This window comes from Perognathus longimembris, chromosome 10 (assembly GCF_023159225.1).
Source record: "Perognathus longimembris pacificus isolate PPM17 chromosome 10, ASM2315922v1, whole genome shotgun sequence".
Classification (NCBI taxonomy): Eukaryota; Metazoa; Chordata; class Mammalia; order Rodentia; family Heteromyidae; genus Perognathus; species Perognathus longimembris.
Genome location: NC_063170.1, coordinates 47,645,564 through 47,658,025, shown reverse-complemented (window position 1 = coordinate 47,658,025; position 12,462 = coordinate 47,645,564). Strand labels below are relative to the sequence as shown.

Below are 12,462 nucleotides of genomic sequence, written 5' to 3'. Positions count from 1 at the left end.
TATTATTAAGTGTAATTTATTTTTAAAAGGATGTTTAGCTGGGCATTGCTGGCTTGTGCCTCTATTGTTAGCTACTCTGCAGTCAGTTCTGAGGGTCCAAGTGCAAAGCCATACTGGTCAGACACACCCAAGAGACTCTTACCTCTATTTAACCAGCAAAAAGGCACAAGATGTGTGGCTCAAATAGTGGAGTGCCAGCCTTGAGTGAAAAACCCAAATGAGGGCTGGGGATATGGCCTAGTGGCAAGAGTGCTTGCCTCGTATACATGAGGCCCTGGGTTCAATTCCCCAGCACCACATATACAGAAAACGGCCAGAAGTGGCGCTGTGGCTCAAGTGGCAGAGTGCTAGCCTTGAGCACAAAGAAGCCAGGGACAGTGCTCAGGCCCTGAGTCCAAGCGCCAGGACTGGCCAAAAAAAAAAAGAAAAACCCAAACGAGTTTTTGGTCTTCAGTTCAAGCCCAGTATTGGCAAAAAAAAAAAATAATAAATTTTAAAAAAGCTTTTTTTTCTTGAAGCACTAATAAAATGTATAATTCAAATGAAGGGATGTCTGTTCTAATCAAAGATACCATCACAGTTTTTTTAAAAATCAGATTCTGAAGATATGTTTTGTGAAATTCAGGAAAAGAGGAAGATTCCTGTGTTTCCCAATGAGTGTGCCCCGCTGTCTGGGGAGAGTCCTAAGGAGGCTGCGCACCATGCCGGGCCTGAGCTCCAGAGGACTGGAAGGTGGGTACAAACCTTCCAGGATTAGGGCTTGTCTTGATGAAATAGGCACCAGCATTCTTTTTCTTCCCAAGCATTTAGAAGCTAATCTTGTATAGTGTTTCTTTCATTTGGAAAAAAAAATATGCCTTCGTGTATAAGGTGTGACATTAAGGAACATTTGCGTCCATTAAAAAATAATACTTGTACCAAGCTTTAGTTCAAAATGAGATTACTGAATTTTGTGTTCAGAACCTATATAAACATAGGTTATATTCTGTTATCTTGACTGAAGGCTTTTAAGCCATATCAAGTTTTAGAATTATGGGAAGAAAGAGGACTTACATAATGATTTTTGTGCATAGATGTAGCAATACTCTTTATGAGCCTTATGCTGTGAGATACTATAGAATTGGACAAGTCTGCTTTCCCCTACCCCAAAATAGTAATGGTCTTTGGAAACTGTTTTAGAAAAATTTTTAAGTTAATTAAAAAAATTTTGGTGTAAAGAATAGGATCATTATTCGATGTAACATTAAAATGTTTAAATATTTTATAGAATAGATCTATTTTACAGTGTTTACAACTGTAGGAAAGCATTTGGCTGTTGATTCTGTGTTATCTATTGGTGGTCAATGTGGAACTAAAAGATCTTGAATAAAATCTGTTTATTAAACAAAAATATCATACCATAGGCATACCACTAGGTATTTTGATAATATACATAAAAGGCACTCTAGCTAAGAAAAATAACTCATGTCACACCATGAAATGGTTACCAATTCACTGGCTCTTGAAATGAGTTAGTCTCTGAGTAAATTTCCATCCCTGTACAAAACAGTGCTAGTCTCCTATTAGTTGTTATTGTTACTGTTTCTTTGAAGTTGAAAAGGAGATGGAGTTAGTCACTGAAAAGTGCTCAGTTAGATGTCCATTGACTTTTGAGACTGTATAAGCCTTCTGTGTGAAGTCACTCCTTATTGATTTGATGGGATAGATTCATTTTCTAGATTATCTTTAACATCTTTTATTAAAAGTTAATTGCCCTTGCTGTCAGATGATATACAGAATAACTTCTACCTGTCAATGTATTTTTAGGATTTATTTCCAAATATTAGACTTTTTAAAAGAATGTAAAGTTTGAAACATTGAAAGCAGTTTAAAGCATAGTTAATTTGTCTATTTTCTTATTTGGTATTTGAATGGTTACCTGTTTTATGAGTTAGAAACCTTTTTTTGAATTATCAGTTCAGTCACCAGTGTTTGCTCAGTGCTTCCTAAACCCAGGCACTGTTCTATGTTCTCTAGACACTGGAGATTGGCAGTGAAGAACAAAAGTTCTTGACCTCATTAAACTTATATTTATTGGACTGTTTTCAAGTTAGTTGTATCCAAAAATCTATTTTTAAATTATTTTTAAGTTGAAATACTACGGCTTTGATGGCCTGCCATAATATTTTTAAAATTAATTTTATTGTCAAGCTGATGTACAGAGGGGTTATATAAGGTAGTGAGGTCATTTCTTGTCATACTTGTTATCCCCTCCCCATAAATATTTTTAATCTCATAGTTTTATTAATATGCTGGTTTGACTGTGTGTATAGTAAACTCAATGTACTAAACCTGAGGTTTTTCTTTTTACTTACATTTTCATGTAAATAAGTCATTGATGTTATTAGTAAAATTACTATTTAATTAACTACATGTACAACTGAGCCTACTACATTCATAAGAAGGGACATTTGGATTATAATTGCCTTCTTGCCATTCCTTAATATTGCCTTTAAGATTTATAGTGCAGACTTTAATTAATAGAATTGTTTATGCACATTTTCTTGAGTAGCTGGTTAGGTTTTTGTTTGTTGTACATTTTCTTGCACATTTATGTATGAAATTATATTTACTCATAAAATAATTTACTTGTACTCTTGAGTATATAGTCCATAAACTAATGTGTATGTCTCTTGTAACTTAATGAGATCTATCTTTCCTGTCATGAGTAGATTAGATTCAATGAGTGTGTCTTCTATAGTCTATACCATGATTTAAATTGGATTTTAATTTTTGTTAAGTAATAGGCACCTGCAGTTTTATGTAGTGATAGTTTTAGTTTGAACGAGCTAGAATCCTCTAGTGTACAGTTTGACGAGTTTCATCTCACCTATTTAGGCTTTTTGGTGGTTTGATACTTGACATCAAAAGGAAAGCACCTTTTTTCTTGAGTGACTTCAAGGATGCATTAAGTCTGCAGTGCCTGGCCTCGATTCTTTTCCTATACTGTGCCTGTATGTCTCCTGTAATCACTTTTGGAGGGCTGCTTGGAGAAGCTACAGAAAACAGAATAGTGAGTACAAAGATTGGTAGTGGCCAGGCGCTTAGCTCTTCAGAGGCAAGTGTCTGTGTGCATTTGTCTCGCTATTCATACTTCTATTTAAAGAATCTATCCACAGCATGATAAACCTGTCCCAAAGCAGACTTTCCCCAAAGGTAATTGCTGTGGAAAACATGGGGAAGCCATTTGAACAGGAGAAGATGCACAGTTGAGGTAAAATAAATATATAAATTTAAAGTTTATCCTGCTTTGCTGGATGGAATGGTTTTATAATTGAGTAAAAAAGGCTTCCATTGTCTTCTGGGGGTGGGTGGATTGTTGGGAAGACCAGCCAAACTCTGGGGAAAGGGGTTGTGGGGTGGATTTATTGATGGGCGTCTTTTAAGGTACCATAGGATTAGAGTCATGGTTCATATTTCATCAGCCCTGGCTTGGTAGGCCTAGACTAGGCTATTTGGAAGAATAGAACAAAATTACATAGAGATCATAGATTGTTGAAGTGACATTTACTTTCATTGCATTGTTGTTAAATCTGTGAAAGTAGTCAAAGCTTTTATTTGGAAAGTATAATTGAATATTGCCTCCGTCTTTGATGTGGTTGTGAAGGATTTTCTGTACTTGATAATACCGTATTAGGAGCTGTATATAGTGCTTTGTAAAATCTGGGAAGGCATTTTTTTTTGCGGGGGGGAGAGGGCTGGTATATATATTTAAATAGTCTTTAAATGAGATGATTTATGATTCTTAAATTCACAAGTCAAAGGAAAATTTGTAACCTTATAGATTAAAGGTTAAAAAAAATAGGCCAAAGCTAAGTAATGACAATTATTTAATTAAAATATTTCATGTCCTAAACGTGAGCTATGCCTAACAACTGAAATTTTCTTTCAACTCTCAAATTTCCATTATTCAGATTCTTTTTACTCTATTCTTTAATAGTTGTATCATATATACTTATTTTTAGTTCATATGGCTGCTTTATATGCTGTCAAAACTAGTGCCTGTAACTGCTGGTCCTTGTGGAAGCGTGTTTTACCTGTCCTGTTGTGGAAATGCTGCTTCTTTGTTTATGGTCTGTCACTCAGCACTGTCAGTCTCCTGCTGTTGGATGCTGTGTGCATGTAACATGCTCACACTGGAGGAGGTAGATAAGTGTGAGGATCGCAGATCCTGCTCTGAGTGAGAGATTGTGTCTTGCCACCCATATACTGGGCTGTGTGGGTTAGATGAGGAAAAGCTAAGGAAAAGAAGCATTAGGAAAAGAAAGCAGAAGCATAAAGTAACTGGCAAATGATGTGTTCCTTCCAGTCATTTTTCTATAACTTTAGACATTATTTTGGGGTGCAGTTTCAGAGATTATATATTGATAAAAAGAAAAAGATCCAAGATGGTTAATATACCAGTGAGGGTTTAAACTGAGACTAGATGAGGTTAACCAAGCAGGTATTTTTAGGGAGAAAATAAAGTGGGAAATCACCTATGAATGGAATGGAGAAGGAATAATAATGTTTCAGAAAGGACTTAAGCATAGGTTCAGTCCGAATCCTAGAAGAGGAATGAAAGTAGCATCATTTTGTGAAAACTGCATTCGAGGTTTGGAGGAGCAGAAATGGCTGTGTTCAGTGACTTAGAACAGCACTAGAGTAGTGTGTAGCACACCTGAGCTCTGTGTGAGAGGATTGACATAGGGCTTCCGCTGGTGAAGAGGAGTCTTACACTGGTGGAGGATAACAGAAGCATGATGTCCTTAGGAGAAACAGCTTCCAGTTTGAGGATAAACATAAGAAATTACAGAAAGGTAGAGTTGTGGGTAAAGAGAAGTGTTGTTTTTGTAAATGTGCCCGCAGGGGAGTTACAGGCAGGTCTTACATGACAGTCATTTGTTTTTTCAACCTAAGGTTGGGGTAGAGAAACCTTAACTTTGTGCCCATCTGCCCCTGTTAAAAATGCTTTATTCTGTTACTTCCTTTTCAATTTCTTGCTTTCTCTGGATATCTTTTACATTTTTTCTTGTAAGCTGATGCACTTCTTTCCCAAATACTTGTATTCTAGTACAAAATTTTTATAATGGTGGTTTAGCTACTGTCTTCTAACACAAATTTGTTTTTCCATAAGAAACTTACTCCATATAACTAACATTTATTATTATTATTATTATTATTATTATTACTTTTCCATGTTCCCAAAAAGGCAAATTTGCATGTGGGTTTCATCTTACTTTTATTCTAATAGTTGAATTATACTTTTATTCTCTACTAGTACTTCTTGATTATTACTTTGAAAAGAAACTGTTAAGAGTTGACGATAAGAATAGCTACTATAATGTTCCGGGTGCCAAATACTATGCTTGCTGGGTGTTTTCATGAACACTAGTTAAGTTGTTCTAGTAATCATCACCGGCACTTCAAGGTGCAGAAGCTTAGACTTAAAAAGGTTAAGATACAGCCATGGTTTAACACTTGGTCACCGGTCCTCCACTTCAGCTCTGTCTTGAAGCTGCCTCTCATTTTAGGACTGATTTCTCACAAGCTTCATTTTTTGTCTTTCCTAATTCTGAGCTTTTCCTTTCTGGATAGTGTATTCCAGTTGTCCTTCGTGTTTGTGAGTGGTAAATCATTGTCCTTTCTCCTTTGTCATAGTTGTCATAGCATATCATCTTTTAACAGCTAGTAACTTAATCAGGATGAAATGCCGGCAGTGGCACAAAATTAGTTCATTAGCTTTGATGTTAAATATCTCTTGAGTGTCCTTTTCTCATTTTTTTTGTTTTTTTGTTTTTTGTTTGGTTTGGTTTTTTTTGGTTGCTGTTTCTGACTAAGCTTTAATAAGATAACCATTTGTTAGTGATTATTGTGAGTTTTTAAATTATTTTATATTAAGTATTTTTATTTTAGTTGGCCAAGCCTAATATGATAGATTAATTACTGGAAAATACATAGAAAGTTGTTCTTTAGAAACCAGTTTGAGAAAGATAGGCTCCCATGTTAATTTACTATCTTTGAAAAAAAATTAAAGTACCGTATAGATTGTTTAATGTGGTATTTTAAAAATTATTACTAGTATTGTTTGTATTTTGTCAATACTGGGGTTTAAAATCTGAGCCTCGTACTTGCTTGGAGGCTAGCATTTTTCTTGCTTGGTATTTTTAAAAATCAGCTATTCAGAACAAAAAAAAAGTATTGAAAATGCATATGCTTTTTTTACTTGTCACAGATTTAAAAATTACCCATAGATTCCTTGTGTGTGTTTCTTTTAGTTTTTTCTCTTGCTTCTATATCACATTATCCTAGAAGAAATGTTTTCTCTAGGTATTTAAAATGTATTTTAATTTCCATATATAAAATTTAAGGCTCAATATTATATTTGTTTGCTTTTTTTTAGCTATTTGTATAATATTTTTATTTTCCATATATCTTAGAAGTTTTGTAGTAGGTTAGAGTTAAGTTTTATGATGTGTTACTTCTATTCATTTCTTTTTTTCTTAAACAGAGTGCAATAGAGTCTCTTTTGGGAGCTTCATTAACTGGGATTGCTTATTCCTTATTCGCTGGGCAACCTCTAACAATACTTGGAAGCACGGGTCCAGTTCTAGTGTTTGAAAAAATCTTATATAACTTCTGCAGGTAATAGTTCTCTGCTTACCACCTACATTGTATATATGTACAATATGTTATATTGTTCATATTCTTTGTATATTATATAAACATGTTTATTGACTTAAGTTTTATATGTAAAATATATTTTTGTCTATTAAGTTATATTTAGTATATATACTATATATGCTATGTATATAATGCATATTTATTTTTAAATATCTCATTAATATTTTGGGGCTACTGTGTGGTTGATACTGTCAGGGCCCCTGTTACCATCTTTACTTGGTAACTTAAAGATGAGGAATATGATTGCTAAACAGGATAAATTCAATGGGTTTGTATACTGATAAATCACTTGGGAGCAGAAATAATGCGAGCAAACTTAAACCAATAAGAAGGTATTTATGTGAATCCCGATTTGGTGATGATGTTTCTCTTATACAAGAAGTTTAGGGATCTCAAAGGCTCAGGCAAATTGAAACAGTCTGTGGAATCTTGTGTCTGTGGAATAGACATGGGATTGATGCAATCAGAGTAAAGTATTAGTTTCTCTGGCAAAGTTGGTCACAGTTTGGAAAGGATTAGTGCCCTATAGCTAATACTGTTCCTGTCATAACATAAATGCATTTGAACATTTTAGCCTTAAGCAACTTGATGCTTATAATTATCTCTTCTGAGTTCAAATTTTGGTTACACTTAAGCTGATTCTGATTCTAGTCTGGTATGCTATGCAGACCAATGAAATGGCCTGAAGTATAAACAATGACTCTAGACATCACTGAATAGTAGGGAAAAAGAGGCCACAAGAACCTAAGATAAGAATACACTTGCCTATAGTGATAATGGTGAAGCGGTGGTGGTGATGGCAAGATAAAGGTGGTATGGGTAATTTACTGTGGACCTGTATGGCTAATTTCTGGATCTCCAAAGAGCATTAAATACAGTTGTTCATGTGACTGATTTCTTCTTCTTCTTTTTTTTTTTTTGGCCAGTCCTGGGGCTTGGACTCAGGGCCTGAGCACTGTCCCTGGCTTCTTTTTGCTCAAGGCTAGTACTCTGCCACTTGAGCCACAGCGCCACTTCTGGCCATTTTCTGTATATGTGGTGCTGGGGAATTGAACCCAGGGCCTCATGTATATGAGGCAAGCACTCTTGCCACTAGGCCATATCCCCAGCCCAACACGTGACTGATTTCTTAAGTTAGACTTAGTGACTTTGAAATACTTGTTTCTGAATAGGTTTTTCATTGTAAATCTTTCATGTGTACATAAAAACCAGACTCAGTTGAAGTGGGAAAACATAACTTTAGTCATTATTTTGTCATTCAGTACTTGGGATTCATACATTTTCATGTTTGTATTGTTATAAAAATATTAGGTATAGGGCTGTGAATATGGCCTAGTGGCAAGAGTACTTGCCTCCCATACATGAAGCCCTGGGTTCAATTCCCCAGCACCACATATACAGAAAACGGCCAGAAGTGGCACTGTGGCTCAAATGGCAGAGTGCTAGCCTTGAGCAAAAAGAAGCCAGGACAGTGCTCAGGCACTGAGTCCAAGCTCCAGGACTAGCAAAATAAATAAATAAAAATAAATTTATTTTTAAAAATTAGGTATAAATACTATTTTACACTTGTGTATTGATCATGTCCACTTTTTTCTCAACAGAGATTACCACCTTTGCTATCTACATTTAAGAGCCAGTATTGGACTATGGACTTCCTTCCTGTGCATTGTATTGGTTGCAACAGATGCAAGCAGCCTTGTGTGTTATATTACTCGATTTACAGAAGAGGCTTTTGCAGCTCTCATTTGCATCATATTCATCTATGAAGCTCTGGAGAAACTCTTTCATTTAGGAGAAATATATGCATTTAATATGAACAATAACCTAGATAAACTTACTACCTACTCGTAAGTACTTCCATTTCTCCCTGATACTAAAAAATACTAGAGGGGAGGTATGGCTCAAGTAGTAGAGCCTAACCATGAGCAAGAAAGCTGACCAAGAGCATGAGACCTTGAGTTCAAGCCCAAGTACTGGCACATGCGTGTGTACACACACACACAAGCTGGGTACTGATAACTTGGGTAAGGTAGTTTACTCAGGAGTCTGAGATCTGAGGATTGTGGTTCAAAGCCATCTGGAGCAGAAAAGTCCCAAGTGACTGAAGAGGTTGAGCACTAGCCTTGTGCAAAAAAACCAAAAACTGTGTTGTGTCTGTCCTGTAGCCGCCCCCCCCCCCCAGCTCCCCCCCCAATACCAGAGCCTAAGAAAATATTTTGCAATACGATGCTCCTATTGCTAGCTGAAGCCACCACTCTGCCATGTAATACCAGACATGTTTGTTTCAGATGAGATTTTGCCCAAGCATTAAATGGACATAAACTTAGTTGACCAAGTTCATTCGTAACTTAAATGTATAATGCTTTTAATCTTCTGCCTGAATTTAATTGGCTAGGTTAGAATAGATTGGCAGTTAAGCATCTATTTGTTTTCTTACATTCTCCAACCAAATCCTAGATGTATGGGTCTCTCCCTTCCCCCCACCTCTCCCCTCCTCCTTTCTCCCAACCCTCCCCAACTCCCCCTTCCCTCCCCTAGCCTTCCCCAACTCCTCCTCCCCTCCCCCAACTCTCTCCCCTCTCCTCCCCTCTCCTTTTTCTTAATGCCCATCCTGTGGCTTGAACTCAGGGCCTGGTGCTGTCCCTGAGTTCTTTTTTTTGCTCAAGGCTAGTGCTTTACCACTTTAGCTCTACTTCTGGCTTTTCTTTTTGGTGACAGACTTTTGCCCCTGCTGTCTTCAAATTACAAACCTCAGATCTCAGCCTCCTGAGAAGGATTACAAACATGAGCCACTAGTGTCCAGCTGGAAGATTATTTATATATTTATTTTTGGCCAGTCCTGGGGCTTGGACTCAGAGCCTGAGTACTGTCTCTGGCTTCTTTTTGCTCAAAGCTAGCACTCTGCCAATTGAGCCACAGCGCCACTTCTGGCCGTTTTCTGTATATGTGGTGCTGGGGAATCGAACCCAGGGCCTCATGTATAAGAGGCAAGCACTCTTTCCACTAGCCATATCCCCAGCCCCTGGAAGATTTTTTATAAGATAAAGATGAATATCTGGATTACTATCTTGATTAATTTTTTTAATAAAATATGTGATACTTCATGAATTCATCGTTCTGTGCAAGGCCGTACTGATCTGCTCTGTGTCTTTCCAGTTCTAGTGCATGTTCTAGTGCTACTGAAGCAGGCACTCCAGGTAATAGTCTGACAGCCTGTTATACTTGCGAAAACATTTTCTAATATAGTATTCGAATACATTTTCACATTCTGTGTAGTGGAATATAATTCTTGGTGATAATAAAGACAAATGAAAATAATTTTAATTCAAGAACAAAATAGGATTGGAAAGGTAATATAATAGTCACAAAAAGGTTGGTAATATATTCAATACAAGTAAAATAGGCTGTTAGAATCACTTATATCTGAAAAGATACCTGTATTTACTTTCTTTAGCAGTCATGTTTGGTATTAGTATGCTTGGTGGAGATTCTCTTCCTTCTCACCTAAGCTCTGCACTCGTCCCTACCCTCCTCTGTTCTTCTCTCCCTTTTTTTCCTTTGCATACCCTTAATTTTGATAGGAAAAGGAGCATGAAAATTCTTAATGAAGCATTGACGTATTTGAAAATTTTAGAAACACTTTTTTTGCTAACTCTTGTACTGTGTTGTTTACTCTCACTTTTCTTTTTAATTTTCTTCCTTCTCCCACTGTCCTGTACTACTTTATGGCTTTTATTGTGAGTGTTTCAGGGAGGTACAGAGGTCCATCCTGCTGAGTAACTGCAAGGGAACAACATTCATCTAATCATTCTTCAGTATCTGTAGGCATTGATTGCTGATAATTCGAATCAGTGTTACTATGGCTCCTTTGGTGTGTGAAGGACCAAAGCAAGTAAATTATCTTAAAGAATAAATCTTAATGGCTAAGTGCTGAGAGTGCCTACATCACAGCAGAGAGAGAAGGGGTGGGAAGGAGAAAAAGACCAATAAAAGATCATGATGAGTAGTAGGGCTTGTCAGAGCCTACAAATAATAGTGTACCCTTTTTTTTTTCCCTTTTGGCAGTACTAGGTTCAAACTTAGGGCCCCTATTCTTGCTATACAAGTGTACTACCTGAGCCATCCCTCCATTGCTTTCTACTTTTAGGTTATTTATTTCAGATAAGGTCTTGCAGTTTTGCTCAGGCCTGGCTTCAGATCACTAGCCTCCAAGCTATGTCTCTCATGTAGCTGGGATTATAGAAGCACATCACTATACCTAGTTCATTTCTTAAGATCTGATCTTACTAATTTTTTCCCTAGGCTGGCCTCAAAGCATAATAATCATCCTGTTCTTCTGAGTTGCATTGATTATAGTTATATGTCACGGTATCTGGCTGTAGTGAAAATTTTACTTGGAAATATTTACTTATTGTGAAGGAGATAGTCGTACCAGATATGGAGATGGAGGAAATAGATTTAATGCAGAGCAATCTTGCTACACAGAGTAGGGTTTTATTTTATGATTTTATTTTAATGTTGGTCCTGGAGCTTAACTCAAGGCATGGGTTCTGTCTTTTAGCATTTTCCCCTGTGGTTAGCACTCCCCCACTTGAGTCACACACTCTCTTTTGGCTTTTTACTGGTTACTTGGAAGTGAGCATTTCAGACTTTCCGGCCTAGGCTGGCTTCGAACCTTCATGCTCAGATCTCAGCTGCCTAGGTAGCTGGGATTACAGGCATGAGTCACTGGTGCTTGCTGATTTTTAAAGAGAATCATGTCCCTCTCAAGTTATATATCAAATTATTAACTAGATATTTTGCTGACATTTTATGTTGGTTTTATTCATGATGTGAAAACCTCATTTCGTTTTGTTTCTGGTACTTTGTCACTTTCTAATGTTCATGTTTTGCTATATGAAACAAAACAAAACCAAAAAACCATCCTGAAGTTCAGAGCTACCACTTTGCACAAAAAAATTGATTTAGCAAAATAGGTATTTGCAATGTAGGAGTCTTCAGAATCCATCTTGTTCTCATTTCTCAGATGTGTATGCATGGAGCCTCCTAACTCTAGCAATGAAACTCTAGAGAACAATGTAACAGCACTGAATATTTCCTGGGAAAACCTCACTGTATCTGTGAGTATGTTAAACAAACAAAGGATTCTTAAACTGTCTGGTCATATAGTTTCCTTCCAGTCAATGAAGATAGCTTGTGCTTTCAGGACACAGTGTTTTAACATAATAGCTCTGGTCACTTTCTGTGCCATGCATTACAAGGCACAGGCAGAGGAAGAAGGTGGGAAAGGAGATAAAGTGGAGAACAATCTGAATGTATCAGGGTTTCACTGGGTTTGAGTTTCCTTTTGCCTTTATTTTTTATAGTATTACATAATTCCTTTCTCATTGCAGTTGTTAGTTTGTTAACTGTATGACAGTGGATATATTTTCTTGATTTGCAGAGGGCCATGTCAGGAGTATGCTTAAGAGGCAGTATGTGTGTTCTTCATATGTAAGGCCTTAGTTGTATACATTGATCCCAAGCACTATTTAAAAAAGCAAAAAAAAAAAAAAAAAAAGGGAATGATCAAGTCGTTTTGAGGTCCTCAGCATGGATTACATTTACCAATGGGAATTAAAAACAATGGTGTTTAACTTGTTTTCTTGGCAAACATGAGTTTAATGTTAAAGTTGTTAGAATACAAATAAATGAGGGCTGGGAATATGGCCTAGTGAGGGCTGGGAATATGGCCTAGTGGCAAGAGTGCTTGCCTCGTAT

General features: G+C 36.7%; 1 protein-coding gene across 10 annotated transcripts in view; it reads left to right on the top strand.

Annotated features, from left to right (window-relative positions):
• The window catches only part of Slc4a7 (solute carrier family 4 member 7), an 86,398-nt gene that overhangs the window by 53,365 nt on the left and 20,571 nt on the right, over positions 1 to 12,462 (top strand). For all 10 annotated transcript variants that reach the window (XM_048355981.1, XM_048355979.1, XM_048355983.1 and 7 more), the window contains 5 exons: positions 626 to 732; positions 2,878 to 3,052; positions 6,530 to 6,663; positions 8,304 to 8,549; positions 11,729 to 11,822. In XM_048355981.1, coding sequence (XP_048211938.1) covers positions 626 to 732; positions 2,878 to 3,052; positions 6,530 to 6,663; positions 8,304 to 8,549; positions 11,729 to 11,822 — 756 coding nt within the window. The remainder of the gene's footprint in view (positions 1 to 625; positions 733 to 2,877; positions 3,053 to 6,529; positions 6,664 to 8,303; positions 8,550 to 11,728; positions 11,823 to 12,462) is intronic.